At 45.2% G+C, this 21964-nt stretch overlaps 1 protein-coding gene across 2 annotated transcripts in view; it reads right to left on the bottom strand.

Annotated features, from left to right (window-relative positions):
- Nucleotides 1-21964, bottom strand: part of Myo3b (myosin IIIB) — a 336970-nt gene that overhangs the window by 83727 nt on the left and 231279 nt on the right. For both annotated transcript variants that reach the window (XM_021150395.1, XM_029484774.1), the window contains 2 exons: nucleotides 3711-3795; nucleotides 2675-2771 (listed from right to left, as the gene is read on the bottom strand). In XM_021150395.1, the coding sequence (XP_021006054.1) occupies nucleotides 2675-2771; nucleotides 3711-3795 (182 nt within the window). The remainder of the gene's footprint in view (nucleotides 1-2674; nucleotides 2772-3710; nucleotides 3796-21964) is intronic.

The raw sequence follows: 21964 nt of genomic DNA, 5'->3' as shown, positions 1-21964 counted from the left end.
TCTATGTCTTTTCTATGGCTTGCTTACTCCAGTAGTTTTTTTTTTTTTTTGCTCTTGCTTCCATTGTATTCCATCATGGCTTTGGATGCCCGAGAAACTTGTTCAGGAGGTTGAGGATGTAGTTTAGTGGTAAAAAGTAGGCAAGTGTGAAGTCCAGGTTTAATCCTCAGTAACCATAAACTGTGATCCCAGAGAGTTTAAAATCTGCCACAAGCATGGAAGCAGATAGAACACATGGCCGGATGAGAGAAATTACTATGTATAGAATCAAAGGACACAGAGTTAAGGGTCATCATGGACCATGAAGAACACAGAGGATCCCAGCATCGTGTAGAGGGGACAACATAAAGCCAGGGAAGAAGGAATACTCAAGGCATGTCCACAGAGTAGAGAGTAGCTCAGGGATTCTGACCCACAGAAGAAGAAAGAGGGACCAGTGAACATCAGGGCCAGAAAGGGAGACCAGCACAAGAACATAGGAAGCCTTCAATGACATGTCAAGAGTTGACATGGGGAAGCCATGAAGAGTGGAGAAAGAGAATGGTGTGACCAGCTGCACCTCAGAAATGCATCTTAGACTTCTGTGTATAAGAGGGAGGAGAAAGGAGCCAGGGAAACCACTGGGGGTAGATGCCATATTTATAGAGTATAAGGAGAAAACAAAAGTGATGGCATGGCGATTGACCCAAGATTGGAAGGAAGAGACAGCTTCAAGAAAGTACCTAAGAGCTATTTCTAAAGGTCCAATCTGCACCTTCTTAGGAAGTCTGACTTTGGAGACTATGTTTCTGAAGACTCGAAAGATAATTGTAATGCAATACGTCTCTTTTACACATATTTTACTGGCTAGACACGCAGTATGTGTTTACTCCTGAACTACCCCACCACAACTCAGTGCCTTACAGTAAGAACTAGCTTTCTCCACCAGCCACTCATACTTGAGTACTTCTGTAGAAATGGCAAGTCCCCACGGCCCCTGAGCATCCTTTCCTGGGAGCCAGGCTGTGAGCAGTGCCCTTCGCTGGCTCACTGGTCCCCACACAGCCCTCCTGCACATAGCTGCTGCCCCTTGCAGTTTACACATGTGAGTACTGCTGTAGAGCTGTTGTGTGTGATACGTAGTTTCCGTTGCCGATGAGATTGGAATAAAAGACACAGAAGGCATTGGTATGTGCATGCCAGGGCATGTCTTTAAGGGAGTTTCCAGGGAGGTTTAACTAGAGAGGAAAGAGCCCCCTTCCCCCAAAATGTATGACATCATTATGTGGAATGGGGTCCGAGACTGAGTAAAATGGGGAAAAAAGGAGGTACCCCTGAGCCCCAGCATTCATAGCCCTCTGCTTCATGACTGTGGATTCTCTGTGAACACTTCCCTTATACGCCTGCCTCCACGCCTTCCCACCACTGGGGTCTGTCTCATCCTGTCTGCTTGATAAGAGTACATGTTCCATGTGGGCTGGAAGACAGCACACATTCAAATGCACTTCCACATCAAATTACACTGCATTTGCACTGACGGAAAAATGGGCAAAGAAGAATTTTGGAGTGAGCTGAGAAATAACTATACCTTTCAACAAAGCAGATCATGTTAACATTGGGTCTAACAACCATATTTGAAGTAGAAAGCTTTCTTTTCTCTTTCTTTCTTTCTTTTTTTCTTTCTTTCTTTCTTTCTTTCTTTCTTTCTTTCTTTCTTTCTTTCCTTCTTCCTTTTTTATTTTATTATTTTTATCTTAAGTAAATGGGTGTTTTGCATACAGTACATAGGTAGATGTCCACCACATGTGTGTCTAGTGCTCATGAAGGTCAGAAAATGTCACCAGACTCCTAGGAACTGTAGTTATAGGTGACAGTGAGCAGGGGTCAAGCTCAAGTGCTCTGGAAGAGCAATCAGTGTTCTTACCTGCTGAGACATCACTCCAGTCCCAAATTTTTTTCCCCTTGAACTAGGGCTATATATGTTCATAAATATAATTTCTATAATCATGTTCTATACTTCTTCTTCTTCCAGAAGCAATGATTCTAGCCTGAAACTGACTTCTACCATATAGAATAGCAAAGAGTTTAGAAAAAGAACCAGAACTCTTTGGCTCTAAAGACAAGTGGTGAGACATCCTTTGCTAGGTGGATGGCCTTGCTACCCAGAGTGCAGAGAAGTATTCTCCAAGTCCATAGTCATTGCTAAGCCAGAGATTTAGACCTAGAAGGATTGATTCTGCCATAATCTAGATAGCTCTTTATCTTTGCTTTAACAAAAGACGTTTTGGAACAGTTTCATAATTTGAGGATTTTTACAAGGGAATGTGGCCCTTGATATTCATTTAAGCACATCCGCAGGAGGTAACTGCTATCACTGATGTATGCATTTGGCTGTTTGAGGTAGAATCTTGTTGCAACCCATGCTGGCCCCAGACTTGAGGGGTATCCAAGGCTGGTTACGAATCCTGATCTTCCTGCCTTTACCTTCCAAGTGCTGGGGTTGTGCCACTGTGCCCATCTTAAAACTGCTACTTTTAAATATAAATATTGTCCCCAGCCTTTATGGCTTCCTGTTAACATTACATAGTCTCACTAATTGGATCCTGACTTCTAGATAGGCCTGCGCAATGACTTTCTAGGACATATACCAGCGTACAAATGGCCAAACCGTGTGTATTCCGAGTGTCTTCCTTACCAGGTTTGAGAGAGTCTTCACAGGGGCTCGGTCTTTGGTGAGCTGCGGCAGTGTGGTACACCCGAAAAGGTGACACATCAGTTCCAGCAACTGAGAGCTGCCAAAAGATCCAGTGAGAGAAAGGCCATTTTACCCTCTGATGAAGTAGCCTTCAGAACAGGCTTTCCATTAAACGAAGGGACCTTTGCCCCTGTCTGCATCGGTGATACTTGTATGCTTCTTAGGTCTTGTATAGAACTGAGTGACAGTCCTCCCTCTCCTGGGGCAGTTAGGAGCCAAGCTGCATTTTGCCCCACACATTTGCACCCAATCCCTTCTTCATTCACTCACAAAGCGGGGGAGAAACAAACAAACAAACAAACAAACGAACGAACAAAACCAAAACCAAAAACCAAAACCAAAAAACACAGGCATGTGCTAATTCTCATCTTTACTTAATTTTTATCCTTGAGAGAGAAACAAAGAAAACCTATCGGAAGGTATTAATCTGCCATTTCTAAGCACATCGTCCAAAGGATTTTTTTTTTTTTAAATCTTACATATGCTCAGCAGAGTTACTGGCAAAAACTGTACATTTTCTTCATTTCACCCTTTCAACATCAAATAGGAGGCAGCAAAAATTGGATCAGACTTCAAAGCCTGCTGTGGGCTCCAAGTCACAGAGAGACGCCTCCATTTCACATGCTGAATTCAAGCAGGGTATCAAAGTGCTACCAGAGAACCTCAGGTCCTCTCTCAGAGAGAGGCTCCAGCGGCTGCAGAGTGGAGCACTCAGCAAATCACCTCAGGGAGCAGCCAGCGTTTATTCTCGGCAGCAAATTGCCAGGCTTTTGATTCTTTCTTCACTGTGCCTCCCTGTCCCTCCACTGAACCAGGGTTCTTTAGCTGGGTTTTTGTCTCAAAAACTTCAAAATATCACTATAAGTTTCATGTTTTCATGGCCGGGCCAGGCAGTCACAGACAGGCTCTATGCCCATGGACTTGGACTGGGACGCCCACGGACTGGGTCGGGACCGAAGGAAAGGTACCAGGTTACCTCAGCAACAGCATATCCAGCTGCTGTATCTGCATGTCCTGAGGTGACATCACAGCCTGTTGGGGGACTCTGGGCTTGTGGGTGCCTAAAAGGACAACAAAAATCATAATTTTTAAAAAGCCTGAAAATTACAATAAAAATTAATAGGATTACTGTTGAAAAACAAAAAACCAAAACATTATTTTCCTCTCCAAAAAGGTACACAAACTCATCCCTTCTGCTTCAGTCGCATCCCACGCCAGTCACTGATTAAAAGGATTTACTGTCCGTGTAAAGAAATGCATCTTTCTGGTATTGTCTCTGTGTGTCCCCCAGATACACAGCCTACGTGAAGCCTTAAGACCTGGAAGCTGCCCCTTTAAAGTTGTGTGGGTTAGTGAGCAATGCCAGGTTTCCAGAGACTTTACCGAGCTGATGTAAGGCTGTTCTTTCTGCTCTGTGCATTTACCACATTCTGTATTCAAGAGGTGCAGGTGTGCTGTGTGGTCCGACAAGCTTGGGGATGGCAGGTGGAACATGGCAGAAGTCTCCTTGCTACACAATGCTTCAACAGTCACAGTGCACACTGGACCTCTAAAGCGGAGGCCGGGCTGATTACGGTGTCTGAAGTTACCAGACCAAGAACTTACTAACATCTAGTGAACTATTACATTTTCATAGGAAACAAGTTTGGCACAATTGAATGTAGCCAAAAGCACAAAGCAAGGTCAAGATAGCATCTTTCAGCTAGGCTTGGAGGCGTGTGCGCGCACACACACACACACACACACACACACACACACACAAGTGACTCAGGGGGTATTTCAGGTATTCTGGGTCTGAGCTTCCCTTAGCTATAAAGTAAAGGAATTGAGGTAAACTGGCTTTAGCCATTTAAATAATCAGGCCTGGGGGTGGGAGGAGGGGACTGCCATTACTTAGCATCACGTGTCTCCCAGACTGAAGGTAAAGGATCAGAGAGGCTGCCTTCTGCATTCTTTATCAGCACCCATCTCAGTGCCTGGGACACAGTAAGTATTTAGTAATTGTTAGACACATTGGGAAAAATCCCATGATGTTAGGCCGCACAGGTCAGGAAAAAAAAATATCCTTAACAGTAAATTTAAATTAGCTAGTATTTCTATTGAAATCTGATTTTAAAAATGTTCTTGAATATCTAACAAGGTCTTCATAATCCTCCGAGCTAAGCACTTCCACTGTGTCTAGAACACTGAGGAAGCAATAAGGTTCAGAAAGGGGAGGGTTTCCCCAGGTATCCTGGTGAACCCCCAGCACTTCCTACACATTACTGACCCACGTTGTTCTGGCTCCAAGTCCTCTGCTCTCCCTCTGGCTCAGTGCCGTCTGGGTACTGGATAAGAGACTCACTCATGTCTAGTCAAAGGAAATCCTGTGGGCTGTGAGACACTTAAGGCTGTGTGCCCTCTATGTTCCTTCAGAAGTGCTGAAGGAACTTTAGGGAGCTTTAGGGAAAAATCCAGAAAGAAGGTGTGGCCCTGGGATTCCTGCCCTGCCTCTGCTTCCTAACCCCTCCTACCCCAGCATGGAAATCTGTCCTGAGCACTTGTCTGGCCCACAGGGCCTTTCAGAAGCCAGAGACCAGTGCAGATGCCTCTGGAGTCTCCCTGAGGCCAGCTGATCAGTGGACTTTCCCACCTTCAAGCCTCTGGAAGACTCTAAGGCACTTAATGCAACGTTCACACTGTTTCTTGACTTGAAAAAGGAGGCACATGGGAGCAAGGACTGTCCCCAGAGAGATGCATTGGAAAGTACTGGACTGAACAAAGTTAAGCAGATTTCCTCCCAGAGACTCTAAATGCACGTGAAATTCTGAGAGGGGGGAGCAGGATTACTCTTCCTGGGACCTTATCATCAGAGCCACACCCTGTGTGCTGTGTGATACATTGTAACAAGGTGAGAAACCCTATTAAGAAAAAATTCCAAAGTGTATCTTCTTTTTTTTCACATCTGCATTTGGGGTGTCTGTGTGTGTGTGTGTGTGTGTGATGTGCACTTGTGTGCATGTGTGTATGTAGATCCAAGTTGGCTTTTGGTGTCGATCTCAATTGCCTTTCACCTTATATATTGAAGCAGGGTCTCTCAATAAACCTAGAGGCTGCCAGTTTTGGCTAGCAAGCTAGCCAGTCTGCCTGGGGATCCTCTCTCTCGTCCTGCCGAGTGCTATACAAGTGGCCACCACACATGTGCATTTATGTGGGGGCTGGAAATCCAAACTCCAGTCCTCGTGCGTGCATGGCACATGCTTTATCCACTGAGCCGTCTTCCTGATCACCACCTTGCTCTTTCAGAGAATGGGGCAAGTCAGGGCTGGACAATAGCTTCATTTAGTAAAGTGTTTGCAATTCAAGCATCAAGTCCTGAGTTTGATCCAGGTGTGGATGTTAGTGTGCAATCTTGGTGCTAGAAAGGAAGAGACTGGGGAATCCATGGAGCTGGCTGGCCTGGCGAATTGGTAGTGAGCTCCCCGTTCAGTGAGAGACCCTCTCTCAAATCATACGGTGGACTGGGCTAGAGACACAGCTCAGCGGTTCAGAGCACCTGCTTCTCTTCCAGAGGACCTGGCTTCAATTCCCAGCACCCACATAGTGGCTTCTAAATATGTATAACTCCAATTCCACAGGGTTTGACATCCTCTTCTGGCCTCCATGGTGCAATCCATACATAAAAGTAAAGACACATTGGATAAATAATCCTTTTTAAAAAAAGATGGAGAAGAGGTTGATCTCTGGCCTCTCTACACACATGCACACATGCACACATACATAAACAGGTACACAAGCACACAAATTAACTAAGAAATACAAATGAACGGAACAAGCTAATTTCCATTGGAAATTTCAATGTTTTGACTCCATCATGGTGATTTTTTCACTAGCTTCTTTGTTTCATATATATATGTGTGTGTGTGTTTATGTGTATGTATGTTTGTGAACATGTATCTTACCTCTCTATTGCTATGCTATAACACATTAGATTGGATCCTAGCTTGGAAAAACCTGTACAAAGGACATTTTCAGAAAAACTAGAAAAAGTTGACTCTTACATCCTTCACTGTATTTTCTGAACCAGGGTCTCTCACTGGATCTGGAGCAGGCTAATTTGGTGAGTCCAGCCAGTCTATTTGCTCCGTGACTCCCCTGCCTTGTGAACCCAGGTTTACAGAAGAACCACCAGGCCTGCCTGCCTGCCTGGGTTTGTTTGAGTTCTAGAGACTGGAATCCTTCCTCACATTTTCACAGAAAGCCCTTTATCCACTTAGCCATCTTCCCAGCCATGTGACACTGCCTTGTGGATCTGCACCCAAACAAAACAAAAGAAAAAAAAAACAAACAAACAAAAAAACAAGCTTTTGAAAAAAATAACAGTCTTCAATCTCTGTGAGTATTCACGAATCAATGAAGCTCCATCCTTCAGCACACGTACTCAGGGCACTTGGGCCTCTCAGAAGCATGGCTAGTATCTCCTGCAGGTGCCTCCAGGGCCAGAGGCTCGGTGCAGCTGGTGCATTTAAGTGTGAGAGCTAGCAGGGATGGAAAACTCCAGCCACCACCGAAAAACCCTTCTTCTGGGAATCTGCCTTGGGATAAGGAAAAAAAACCCCAAAGAGGCTGGTGTCTAGTTCTCTCCCGTGACAGATGAGAGGCAGTATAGAGGTTGGCTCTCTGCACGCTCTCCTCGGAGTGCCTGGCATCTTTCTTCTTCAGCGAAGATCATGAAGCCAGCTGGCTCTGTCATGCTGTAGTGGTAACACAGTGGGAAGTCACTGTGGGCAAGGGTCTCAGCCTCAGCTTCACAGGCTCTGAAATTCAATTTGTCAGTTCACTGAGGAATAATGGAAAGGGGGAAATGGAGTTGCCCTAACCAAACTTATGGAGTCATATTTGAAAAGCAGGACACTGGGGGTGTGATTTTTTTGCAAGGGGTAGCAAATTGGACCGTATTTGTTCCCTTCGCTGGTCAGTACAGTCTGGAGACTAAAGGTTAAAAAGGCGATCTTGGAGGATAAGGCTTATCATTGCACTGTCTGACGCTGGCCTTTTCCTGTAACAGGGTTAGCCTCTGTCACTGTCTTTTTTAAGATGTGAGTCAAGACAGGGCAGCTGCCTGTTGAATCTGTTTCCTAAGCTCCGTTTAAACTGCTTCTTTGGGTACTTTTTATCCATTTTGATTAAAGTTACATCTTATCTTGTATTGATTACAGCCTATTGGTGCCTAAACAAATTAAGACGAGTGTTAGTGCTACACGGTTGAAAGCATATGCTGGTTTCAAAGCTGGGCAGGTTGCAGTTTTGTTAGCTTCCTGGTGCCTCGTAGGAGTCACTTCTGTCAAGCTTGTTTCTCACATGGCAGCCCTGGGAGGAAGGTTACCCAGCACAGCTGGCAAACTGTCCCCGTTCCTTTGATGACATAGGACAAAATGGTCTTTTAGTAAGAGATCCATTTCTTCCAGTCAAGGAGCAGCTATGGAACAACCCTGCAGACAAGGTGCGCCAAGCAGGATGTAAGGAGGCCTCCGCAGCCCTTGAGGAACACGGGTTTTGGACAGACAGACAGACACACACACACACACACATACATACAAACACACACACACACACATACATACAAACACACTCACACACACATACATACAAACACACACACACACACCATACAGCTTTCTTTAAGGAGGGTATACCAGGGGAAGGAAGAGATTGGAAGTAGTTCCAATGCATTCAAGTCACAAAGGTAAATAAAGATAATGTAAGAGGTGATATCAGGGGACTCCAGTCCTTTGTTGAAGACCCTGTGCTGACTTGAGACTGGCAATTCTTATGTGAGTTAGAACTAAGTATATGGAGCCTCTCAAGGCTTCTTGTTCTCTCTCTGTCTCTGTCTCTGTCTCTCTGTCTCTGTCTCTGTCTCTCTGTCTCTCTCTGTCTCTCTCTGTCTCTCTGTGTGTGTGTGTGTTGTATGTGCCTGTGTGGTGTGTGCTGGAACACAGTTCAAGAATAGGGTCCTGTGAGAATTCTGAGTGCTTGTAAGAAATCTCCAAGAAAACAAGAGTCCTATGACCTCAGTTTCTTCAAAACCCAAACTTGTTCTTAGAATATTTTCATGCTCCTCCTAGGTGTAGCGGGTAGGAGTGAGTTTACTTCAGCTGTGCCTCTATGGAAAAACAGGCTTTTGCCACATGTGGCATCCTTGTGATTGTACGCTTTACTCAGGTGATACTTCTTAACCATGAGAGGACAAATTGTTAGATGCTTTGAATAAAGTTGGCTGTTGCACAAAACTTAAGTTCAACTCATTTTTAGGCCCCGCTCTCCCAGGGTTCACAGTGTCAGTTAGAGAGATAAATGTGCATGCACAGAGGCCAGGGGAAGACACCAGTTCCCCTGCTCTGCCTGCCTTGCCCTTATTTACTCCTTGAGACAGGATCTCTCATTGAACTTGTAGCTAGGCTGACAGCAAGGAAGCCCCAGTGCCCCTTGTGTCTCTGGCCCCCCAGTACTGGAATCACAGGCATGCGTAGCCATGAGTGCTGGCATCTGAACTTAGGTCTTCCTTCTTGTATAGCAAGCTCTCTTACCCACTTAGCCATCTCTCCAGCTCTATTGTTTAGTTCTAATAAGGAATAAAGAACTCTCCAAGGGTTGAGGGTGTAATGCGGAGGGCACTTCAGCATCCCTAGCATTGCCGCTCCTCTTCCCTGATCTGGTCCAGGTGCTATTGCCTATTTTTACCTTGTATGCTCTTTAGCTTTGAACACACCAAGTGGAAGGTGTTAAAATGTTCTTTAAAGGACAGATGATTGCATGGATCTAAGTGTGTGTGTTAGTGAATCTTTTATTACAAAAATGAAAATGTTTTACTTTTTCATTCATTACTACCATTACCACCACAAGTAGGCCCCTGCCAAGGCCCAGTGACATCTCTTAGGTTGGAGTCACATTCAACTCAGCTCCTTGTGAACACTGTCACCTCTCATGTCCACCTGGTTCCAAAGTAAGCAATCCTGAGACACTTTTCGGTCTCCACCTCCAACCTCTCTGCCTTTTCCACTCTAGGTGGAACTGCAGGTCCTCCTTTCTATTCCATACTGAATCAAAGGTTGTGAAAACATGGCTCTGCAGATGATTTGCCTGGTTCACATTCAGATGAGCTGAGGGTCTGTGCCTAACCTGCAGAGGAAACTGTCCTGGAGTCTGATCAAGGGAGAAGCACAAAGGTCAGTAGGCATCATGACCTGGTTAACTTCCATGGTCAATTGAATTAGATTGACCTAGGGCATTAAGGAGGTACCTCATTAATGGGTGTGTGCTAGGGGAACTTTTCCAACGATGATTAGCTGAGGGGAGAAGACATGCCCTGAGTGTGGGAGGCGCCATCCCATGGGTTCCAAGCAAAGGAATGAAAGGAAAAAGCCTGCTGGGTGCCAGAGTCCCCCTCTCTACCCTATTGCATCTCTGCTGTGGTGGACTGCGTCTTCAGACAGAAAGCCAGGGTAAACCCTTCCTCCTTTAAGCGCTTGTCGCAGCGATAAGCAGAGTGACTACTACCAGAATCCGCTTGCCTTGTGAACTTTCAGCTCTACTAACTGGAGTGTCTCCCAGTTCCGGCACTATTTGTTAGCTGAGAGACAGGTTATGAGTCTCCAGGCATCTGAATCTCAACAATTGCTAATCTATGAAAATGCATCAATGTCTGTCTTCTTTCCTCACCAAAATAAATGACTAAAAGACCTTGCAGCAAAATATTTCCAATTTCTTCCTTTTTCTGATCAAGACTATTTTCGTGATGAAAAGTGACACATATCCCTCTGGTACTCTCTCCTATGCATGCACTGAGGGAGAAGATGACACAGGTGGGGATAATCTTCACTGCGAGCTAAAATTAGCATCCAGATGTATAGCTTTTCAGATACTTTTCTACACATTTAATATGTATTTTAAAAACTAGTGGCTCATGACTGTTATGTGAGGTGACATATCAGCATTTTAGGGTTCCTCTTATGATCCTGAGCATATATTTATATAACCGTATAATACCATCATATTTATGGTTGTATAGTGTTTCATTGAATGGTTAGCATAAGTGACTAGAGAATGTATTTTAAATACTCAGATTGTGCTGTGCAGTTTTGCACTGAGTGATTAATACAAATGAATTGAGTAATAACACATTTGTAAACATTTAAATTGTGTCCATCTCTCACATTATGAATGAGGGACCATTAAGTACTCAATGGACATGGTTCTGAGTTCCAATTCATTTAGTTCCCTGGGATAAATATTTGGTGTGAAGTTGTTGGGCCTAAGAGTGAGAAAATCCTTTTTCTATTCCAAGGGTTTAAATTACATCATCGGTTTCTCCCCTAAAAAGTAACAAAACTTAACATCTAGTCACAGATGTATGGAAGGTCCTTTCTTCCATTGTATCTCCAACACTAGATGTTACCAGTCTTTTTAATCTTCACATATTTTTGTCAGAAATGGGTACCTTGATATTTTCTTTACAAACATTTATAAAGAGGAAAACATCATCATGAGCTTTAATATATGATATCATGGGACTATGAAGGGCAGACTAGAAGAAGAAGGACCTTAACAGGGTACAGCTGGACAACAGGGACCCCGTAGGCTTGCGTCTCACAGCTTGGCTTTTGGTTTGGTTTTTCTCATTTGTTTTGGATACTCAGCACTTTTTATAAAAATATTGAAACACACATCTTACATTGCTCTCTAGTGAGTATTGCTGCCAAAGGAGTTAGTTATGCAAATCCCACTCAAATATGTGGATATGTGATTGCTCTTAAGTAGACGTAGGTTTCTGTTTTAGAACACTGCTCAAGGACAGATTTATCTGAAGGGCTTCAGGAGCTAATAAATGTTTCATGTAAGTCAGTACCAGTTAGGTTTGTGGACTTATGCTAATTTCCCGAACCCTACTAGGCTTTTAAGGATGGTCATATTTGTTCACCCCATTGTTTTTCTCCAACTGGGATCCTACCGTGTTAATTTGTCAGCTCTTGGGTTCTTGCTTCTTTTCTTTCCTCCCTGGTCTGCACTATGTTATTGCAGACAGCTGTCGCTATAAAAGCCAAAGGTGGGAGCAGAAAGGTTTTCTTCCTTCTGATGAAAATGACACCTTATTGGACATGTGGTACCCCACTTATTGGACATGTGGTACAGCCACTCGGAAAGCTGTCTTGGACCATTGGCGTCCCAGCCTCCAGCGGAGAAAAGGACTGGAATGGGAGCAGGGTCAGGGGGCTCTGCGACCTCAAAGTGTATGCAGCACTGTCTGAGGGTCGCAGCCTGACAGAACAGCAGAGCAAATCTTCACACAGCACTGGAGTTCAGGGGTGGGCCGGGGTGATGTCACCGGAAAACTGCAGCAGCACAGCCACAGCAGCAGCAGTAGCCACAGCAGCAGCAGTAGCCACAGCAGCAGCAGCAGCAGCAGCAGCAGCAGCAGCAGCCTCCTGGGTGCCCGGAGAGAACTGAGGTCTTGGTTGCTTCATTCATTCTGGAAGTCCAGCAGATGATTCACGTCCCGCATTTCACAGACCAGAGGGAGGGAACTGGGCTATCTGAATAAACAGTACTGGTCAGAACCAGATGGAAACCAGATCTGGCTGCCACAGAGCCTGCCTGCACTCTCTGTCCGCAGCACTGTTTTGTTACGGGACTAGCGTGCCACATTACATTGGGGATCGTAATGAACGTCCAAAGGGAAGCAATGACAAGGCCTCTGAGCGGCTTCTTTTGTTTCACCTCTGCTTTGTCCTTTGAGTAGGTTTTGTCTTCTGACGGAGGACTTCACTTGGTTGTTCAGTCCGGTCTTGAACTCAGGAAACATCCCTGGCTCCGCCCCTTGAGTAGCTAGGACTACAGCCACAGGTCTCCTCACTCAGAAGTGGCTTATGGGTTGACCTATGTAGAGTCATAGTGTTAGCACCTTAAAAACTGAATTAGCACCACGTAAGGTGCCACACGCCTTTCATCCCAGCACTTGGAAGGCAGAGGCAAGCAGATCTCTATGAGTCTGAGGCTAGCCTTGTTTACATAGTGGGTTCCACACTAGTCAGTGCTATATAGAAAGATTCAGTCTAAAGCCAAACCAAACCAAACCAACCAAACAAACAAAAAACCTAAACAACCAAAACCCAAAACCGATGGCACTAGATAGATATTTACTGCAGTTCAGCAAGAATGGTGGAAAGGATTGTGATCTACAGAGAACTAGGCTGGAGAGTTGGGGAGAAGGCTGGGGAACTGCCTTGGGCTTTCATTGTAACTTTTTGTATTAACTGCGTTTCCACAAGAGATGCAGGAATGTCTGAGCGTGGCAGCACACCTATTGCTTTGTCTTTGTCTTTCACAGGGCTGTAGACAGGAGCACTGACACACAAATGCAGGAACCTTCTCTGAACTCTGGAGAAATCTGACACTCCTTTATCTCCTAAGTACCGAGTACCCGTTTCTCAAAAGGAAAGGGTGTTCTCTTACCAGAGTGCAGTGTCTAAAATCGGAAAATTAAGATTAGCAGCAAGACTCTATGACTCACTCCACTGTGTTCTGATTTTTGCAAAAGATGCCAGGGGCAACTTCTGTAGCAGAAGAAACCCTGGATTGGGGGTGGGGGTGGGGGATGGGGGTGGTGGTCACATTCTCTTATGTCTCCTTCCAGCTGGGAAAGCGCCTCAGCCGTCCCCTCTGTTTCGTTTTGTAGCCTACTGGCCAGTTATCTTCCAACAGACTCCTCTGTTGGGGTCTGTCTGCTGTTTCCTCAGGATTAAATCCAGGTCATGCTCATTTGGCAGGAAATCCACAGACAAGGCGCTGTTCTGAGGGGTGCGTGCGGTCTGGTGGCTCCATCTCTGTGATGCTGTCATTTGGTCACAGTGGCTTCTGCAAGGTTCCTCTGTGTCCTTCTACAACTTTCTTGTGGGGGTTTATTCTGACATTATGAAAATAGCTTGTTATTCCCTCGTCTCTCACCTTCTGCTTTGGGCACCCGTTCATGATGCTTGCCTAGAGCAGCGATCGTTTCCATACTTGAAAAATGTCGATTTTCAATCACCAAATCTACATTTATTATTTCACATTATAATTGCAATGAAGAATTTCCTTCCACCTTCTCTGCCATTTCCCCCTTCTATTAATGTGGATTTCTGAATTCCTTTACCTCACCCAATGGGTTTTTTTTCTTTTTCTTTTTCTTTTTTATTATACTTTATCTTCATGTTCAAACTGTACTGAATTTAGCACTGGCTTAATATTAAAGGACCTGAGGTACCAACACTGAACTATGCTATCAAGACTTCCATACAGGAAGAATTATGTTGCCAGGGACACATTAACTACTCCTGTTATTCTTAGGCATGAGTGGTTTCATGTGTCAGATGAGGCTATATATATTTTTGTGTGTGTATGTATGTATGTGTGTCTGTATGTGTGTGTGTGTATGAACGTGTATATATGTGTTTATATATATGTATATATGTGCATATATACATATATATACATACACACATACATGCACACACAGAAATACACAGATACACACATGTGTGCACACACATACACACAGGCACATACACACAGGCACACACACAGGCACACATACACACACACACACACACACACACACACACACACGCACGCACGCGCGCGCGCGCGCACGCATACACACAGTGTGTGTTATCTCATTTACTTTTCATGACTTGGGGAGGAAGCTGTCCCACCAATTGCTCTTCCATGCAAGTATGGGGAAACTGAGGCCCTGAGCAAATGAGCAGGTTCAGGAAATTTTTACTGTCAGAAGGTTGTGAGAGTGGTCTCTGGGATTCCATTGCCTGCAGGGACCCCTCGAGTGTGTGTGAAAACCCCAGAAAAGAACAAGACTTTGCAAGCAGAAGTGCAGTATCCCAGCAGGCAGCTCACCCACAGAGTGATCTGATCTTTCTGCATGTTTACTGACACAGCATCTGGAAGCTGTCCCCAAATCAGTATGACTCCACGGACTTCTCTACCCCTCATGGGAACCATCCCACCCTGTGCGGAACCCAGCAAGGGAGGCACAGAAAAGGAAAAGGTCTGTGTCACTGTCAAAAGCCACAGATCTAGAGAGGTTTGACTTGGCTGCGTCACTCTGGAAGCATGCTTGGCCCCTCTTGATGCACAATAGCCTTGTTGGGGTTTCTCAGAACTGACAGAGCAGCCGAGTGAGATTCTACAACCACCCCACAGCTCTCCAGTTCTTTAGATCCCAGATGAAGACCCATCCCTGGGGACTCCTCAAATCCTCCCTGTGTGCAGCCACCAGCTCCTTCCAAAATACCACCTCCACCATCACCACATTTAATATAAACCTCAGATTCTGCAAGCATGAGCCTAGGAAACCGAGGTGGCGTTCTGATGGGGAAAATAACTCCAGCTACCCTGCCTTCAAGAGAAAGTGCAGTTGGATCTGACAAGAGCAGCCTCTCGCCCTCCCAGGAGGAACACTAAAAATAAAAGGCAACAAGGTGCTTCCTGCCCGTCTGTAAATCCAGTAGGCAAAGAAGAGAACTCAACCTGGCACGGATTAGTGACCGCCAGCCCGGCTCCCTCCACCGGAGAGCAGCCATGTGGCTCTCAGAGCCAACAGCTGCCAGGCAGAAGCCCTCAGATTAACCCATAGGTGGTGTTGAACCACTTCCCATTAAGATATTTGCAAAGCAAACAAAAATGATAGCCCCTCTCTGAGGCCTGGGAGGCAGCCAGGAGGCTGGCTGTGCTTGTTGACACAAAGGGCTCTCTGGGGAGGGGCAGGCAGGAAGGCTACTCCTGCCCACATCTAGACTGTGTTGATCTTGGCCACTAGAATTCTTCTGTCGGGGGCTGTTTATTATCTAATTTCCCAATCGCAGCACTCAGGCAATCTCTGTTTCTCCAAAGTTCTCCATCTCTCTCTTCCCCCACAGCAACCATTCAGATAAAAAGAACAAACCTAGGCCACTCTGTTGGTTCTGATGAAGGAGACAAGTCTGAGCAGTCACTAAGATGCAGAGAGGCGGCAGCGACTCCACTGCCTTCAAAACTTTCATGGCCAACACTTGCTTGGGAACAATGCAGGTGCAAAGTATCTTGATAGATCTTCGTTCTGACAGGCTGCTGCCGGGAGTCACAAAATGAGTTTGGGACTAAACACTGATAGTTATTTCCTTCTAACTCGGAGAAGAAAATGAAATAAAGTTTAGGAAATGCTTAATACGTGGTGGGACGCATACACAGAGAGATCATTTTTATATGAAGGGAAAATATTAGTTCTTGTTACAGCTCATACTTGGGTATCTTTTCTTAAGTTCTTCAAAATGGACCTGACATGTGTTTTGGCAGAGCTCCATCCCCAGGCTGCATGTGGTGAGGGTCTCAAGACAGACAAAAGAGCCAAGTGCTGGACTGCCAGACTTGTGAACCCTCACAGAACGCAGAGGAGGAGCTGAGAAGCAGTCAGAACCAACCACATTTTATCATCATTGCGATTGCCTTTTAGTGTAGGACTATAACTTTAGAGACATAGGTGTTAATTATATGAGAAGAGAGGAAGGATGGGGGGGGGGAGCACTCAGGCATGCACTTGAGAGACCGATTTCTTGAGAAATAGTGGAGTCTTGTCATACAAAAGGAGAGCAGCTTTCGAAGCTTGTTATCCAAACAGAGTTGAATGTGACTGACTGGATTGAAATGCAACTTTTCTTGGGAAACAGAGAATCCAACGTTGCAGAGCAACTTTGCTGATAGAGCACTTTAGGGCAGACTAACCTAACCACAAAAGTTCCCATCCACCAGACTCCACATAGAAGGCCTGGTTGGGATGGTATTGGGACTTCAACATATATAAAGTGGATTGGAACATTGAAACCCAGTTCTTAGAAAACAGTCCATCTTATATGAGGTACTAAATACAAAGTTTTGACTTTAAGGCAGGAAGGTGTGGGAATCAGATCAAAAAGGCCCCCGATCCTGTCAAATATACACCCCAACTTCCTCTGTCCTAATCTCTAGAGACTGACTTGACCTTGAGAAATGAATCACAGACAGCTGCCTGCTAACAACTGAACTGCTAGAACAAACCACCCACCCCTATATAAATATCCTTCTAAATGTGGGTTTGTTTTTTAGGTTGCCTGGTGGGTCTCTGAGAAGTGGCATGATTTTAATGGCATCTCCTTATGTCATCAGTACCGATGGCTTTTGGAGAACACCAGCTCTTTGCTGTATGCAAAGCTAATTAGCATGCTGACATCAAACCTTTGAGAACCAAGAAGCATGAAAACATAGTCATTTATCAACTACTTAATGCCTGTTATGGACAAAGAGCCTAAGTTCTAGGTTCTGTGGGTGAAGCAGAAATGCCAGTGTCACCTCAGGTGTTAGAGAGACAACAGCTAATACTTTAACCTATGGCATGCTGGGTGATTATTAGCACATCAGCCATACTGGGTAAGTGGAATTATTTTTTAAAAAGCCATACTTGTCTAAGGTCATGGACACAGCTGGACACAGACCTAGCTCCAGAATCAATAGCCTGAATTGTCTCCCTTAACTGACTGAGGCTCCAGGACCCAGAGGGTAGCATTCCCATGTGGAAGCCAGCCTGGCTAAGCAAGGATGAGCAGACCAGCAGGCAGGGAAATAGGGAAGACAGACTTGACTCAGCTCCAACACATAACCACTGGGGGACACTCCAAGTTCTAAAAAGCTATCAGAAATGTAGGTTGTATTATGCAATTTTTCTAATTTTGTATGTTAGAAACTAATCAAAACCTGAAAAACATTGTGTGAACGACGACAACAAAATGTCTATCTGCCAAATCCGAGGCAAATGTTTGGTGTGTGCCTGGATACCAATCATAGGTCCTGGGTCCATAAAGGATTCCCATTTTGTGGCCGCTGTTGCTCAAGTAGGAGGTCTCCCAAATCCAGGCCCCATCTGTCTGTGCTGGAATAGTTCTGTTTCTTCACCCCACGCCCGCCCATTCTTGGCCTTCATCTGCTGAGCTCTTCGCTGTCCCCAGAGTAGTTCCTCTACATCCTCCTGTCTGGAACTCTTCTGCTCTCAGCCCTGGAGGAGGGACCACAGGCTTTGAGGCTTTGAAGGATGGGGAAACATCAACAGGTAAAGAAAGTCCGGGCAGGGTAATCCTCTCCAGAAGGATTAGCATGAAGAGACACACAGAAATGGGAAAGTAAAAGACATGTTGAAAAGCTCCCAACAGTTCCAAATGTTTGCGAAGGGCCTCTGGTCCTTGGAATCCAGTACTATAAAGAGATTGCTGACATTCTTGACATACACAAATCTTCTAAAAGGGTCCTTTGCCGAAGGATCGCTGATGATTTAGGGTTTGTTGAAATAGTTCCGATAAATATTTATGTACAGCCATAAGCAAATCCACAAGGAAAAATATAATGCAAAGCAGATTTCTCCTTGAAGCTCCATCAGCTGCTGATAAGCTTCCTAGCCTCAAAGGTTTTGGAAATAAATGTGACCAATTAACAGCGTAAACATCTCAGGAGTCTAAGAAGACCCTAATGACATGGCTGTGAAGGTTATGTGTGGGAATGTGTGCTAGCAGTGTCCTAGCCCTAATGACAAGAGTGAGTCCAGAGTCTGAAGTCAACCTGGGATTTACCCCTGAGAACGGAACCAGAAACACAGATGAAGTTTGGCATTCAGATTAAAGTTGAGAGTAAACATCTGTAATAGATCCTCAAGTTTGGGAAATCTCATCATTTATCTTGGACTATAATTCTATAGCGGAACCAGAGGGGTCTCGTCCTTCCTACATCAGCTTTAAATGAAAATATCACTACCATGACTGCTAATATGTCTGTCACCATGACCAACAACTCAGCCGCCCTCATCTCAGCGTCTAGCACTGTGCTCACCCCTTCATGGCGATTTTCTCAAGCCATCTCAGCTGCCTTCCCTTCCGTAGTCTAGGATTCTAAAGTTCAGAGAACAGAAGGATCGTGGCAACTGTAATAAAGCCTCTAGGTGGCTGAACTAAGATCTGAACCTAGGGCTGCTCCCAAAACTCATTCTTGCTCCAAACTCAAGGTAACATCCAGGGATGGAGAGATGGCTCAGTGGTGAAGAACTAGCTGTTCTTTCAGAGGTCTTGAGTTCAATTCCCAACAACCACATGGTGGCTCACAACCATCTGTAAAGGGATCCGATGCCCTCTTCTGGTGCGTATGAAGACACTCATACACATAAAGTAAGTAGATTAATTTAAAAATAACATACATGTAGACAGTGTCTACCATATCATAGGAAACTACTATTTCTTTCTCCTTTCTCCCCATTCTGTCATTCCCCCTCTTCTCTATAGGTGAATACAACAGCCAGACCCCTGTGTTGGGAAATACACTGGAGGATTTATCCTCTTCAGTGCTTGGCACTGCCACGTATTCCCACAATGGCCTTCCACCCAGAGTATTTGTCGAGCGATGAGGCAATCTGTACTTCCCAGGCCACATGAAAATCTGGCCCACAGTTGGCCCTTGTGACTGCAAGGCTCTCGTGAATCCTGAGGTCAGCCCAGTTGGCTCCCAGCCCCAGAGCTATGAGGGTGACACCCAGAAGAAACATGTACCCATCTTCCCCTCTTGTGAGGTGCCAGCTCTCCTCTAGCCGCCTGAATCACAAAGGTTCCAGCCACGCTGAAGTGTCCACCCTGAAGCAGTTTCTCTGGGGGTGTATTACAGATGCCCTCTTACCTAACTGGCTGCCTGTGGTGGGAAATGGCACATAAAAAGCCTCAGTTTTGCCATAGGCAGGTCAGATTAAATCAAGAGATTAAATCAGATTAAATTCCAGTGTTACGATGAGTGGGTCCCCATCATTTGAGCAAGACTCACAACCCAGAGATACTTTTAATTTTCTCATTCACAGTAAACCATCACTGGTTCACACAGAAAACGGAGCCCAGATGCCACATTACATGTGCTAACTCCCTCTCTCAGGCAAGTCTGCCTTCTTTCCTGCTAAACTGACCCACCTCATCACACAGGGTGGGAGCCGCTCTCCCATGGAGCTGCAGACTAGGATCCAAGAGTGACAGTTTTATGCCGATCATGATATATTCCCTAGCTGGTTGTGACTCAAGATTTAAGCCATGACGAGTAAAGACACAATGTGGATAGAACAGAAAGAGCCCTGGAGGAATCTCTTGGCTTCTGGAGCCTCGGGAGGCAGTAGAGTTTACGAGCTGAATGTGTGGATGCTGGAGTAGAGGGCCTGTGTTCAAATTCTGACTGTTATAAGTAACACTGCTCATAATTTATCTCTCAATGTTGGAAATGCTAGAATGAGCCGCTCTTCTATTGCTTCAGCAGGTTACTGTCTGCAAACCATTTATCCAGGAAGACATTAACAATAAATAAGTATTAGCTATTGCTGCTACCAGAGACTGAGGTTCTAGACTCAGACCTCAGACCTGCCCCCTAGCTCTGCACAACACTGGACGATCCACACCAACTGATGGAGGGCACCCAATAGGAAATCTGACAAAGCTAATCTAGAACTTCATTTTCCTTTCTCTTCATTAATTAACCTCTTCTGTTTAATTTTTTTCTAGTGCCGGAAGATCAAACCCAGACCTGATGTGTACTAGCCCAGCACAACACTGGTCAGCCTTTGAGAGCCTGACCCTAGCTGTTACCAGGGCTCAGCTTCCTCATCTGTAACGGGGTGATACAGAGGAGACCGACCCAGTGCTGAGCACTGGATGGGGCTGGAGAGATGGCCTCATACTTCTCTGTGGTCCTCACCCTCTGTGCTCTTTCTCACCATGTCTGGCTCTTTCTACAAACTCCTCCTGCCTCTCCTTCTTTCCTTATCCAAGGGAACTGCATGTTGGCTTTTTTTTTTCCAGACCAAAACTCCAGTTTGTTTTATCAACTTTAATTTTTTTTAAAGCTTCCTTCTATTTGGTTCTTTCCTTTTTAATTGTGTCCTCCTGCCTTTAGCTGTGTCCTCCTCCTGGTAACCTTATGTGATGCATCCTGTGAGCTTCCGCTGAGAGGAAAGTTAGAAGTCGGCCCTGAAGAGCAGGTCTGAGTGATCCTGGGTTCTCTAGGACTGTGTCTCACAGCTAGCTGGGCTGGGCTGGCCTGAGCCCGTTTACCCAGAGTCACAATCCCTTCAGAGCCGATTAGTGCTGGTGTCTGCGGAAACAGTACGCTTTGGCAATGGCCGGGTCCTGCTGCAGTCTTCCTGAGTTACGTTTGACAATGTGTGGGTAGCAGGAAGTTTCATTCATTTTTGCTTTTGCCTGTGTCTAGGATTTTTCGACTTTGGGGTTACTGACGTTTGTTGTTGTTGTTGTACAATCCTTCCAGAGGCTGTGCTAGTTTTTGGAGGCTACATAACAATATTGCTGGCTCTGACCCACTATGTTTCCAGTAGAACCTAGTAGAGGCATGCCCTCTGAACTGTGACAACCAAAAGTGTCTTTGGTCATTGCCAACTGTCCCATTATGTTGATACTGTGTTGCCCCAGATTGAAAAAGACTATTTTTAACTCAAAGGGATCAATGAAAGGTTTTACTACCATTAGAACTCAAGAAGATTGGCAGTTGGAATGATAGCTCAGTGGTTAAGAGCACACTGGTTGCTCTCTTCCTGGAGGACCTAAGTTTGATTCTCAGCACCCGCACAGCAGCTGACAAACCACCTATGACTCCTGTTCTGGGCAAGTGTTGCTCTCTTATGGCCTCCATGGGCACTGCAAACACATGGGGCACAGATGCATGCCTGTGAAACACCCACACACGTAAAAATAGATACATAGAATTAGATAATTTCTTAAAAGTTAAGATTGCGTTCAGGTTGTCCTTATGAAACAAAGACTTCTGTCAATAGAATGGTGACTTCTAAGATGAGAGATTCTGAGGGAAACATGTTCAGGCTCCACTCTTTCCAATTTACAGTATTAACACACTGGTAGAAATACTCTGTGGTCCACAAAAGAGCTCCTGTGGTGAGACTCGCCTGTCTGGATGGGGATGTAGCTCGGTTGGTAGAGCGCCTGTCTAATACGCACGAAGCTCTGGTTTTTACCCCTGCACTGCATAACCACAGGTGGTGGTGTGTACTTATAATCCTCCAACAATGGAGTCAAAGTCAGTCAAAAGCATCAGAAGTTCAAGGGCATCCTGACTACATTCTGAATTTGAGGTCAGTCTGGGCTATAT

The sequence above is a fragment of the Mus caroli genome, chromosome 2 (assembly GCF_900094665.2).
Source record: "Mus caroli chromosome 2, CAROLI_EIJ_v1.1, whole genome shotgun sequence".
In the NCBI taxonomy this organism is placed as follows: domain Eukaryota; kingdom Metazoa; phylum Chordata; class Mammalia; order Rodentia; family Muridae; genus Mus; species Mus caroli.
The sequence above is the reverse complement of the archived record's forward strand: the minus strand, read 5'-3'. Positions and strand labels throughout refer to the sequence as shown.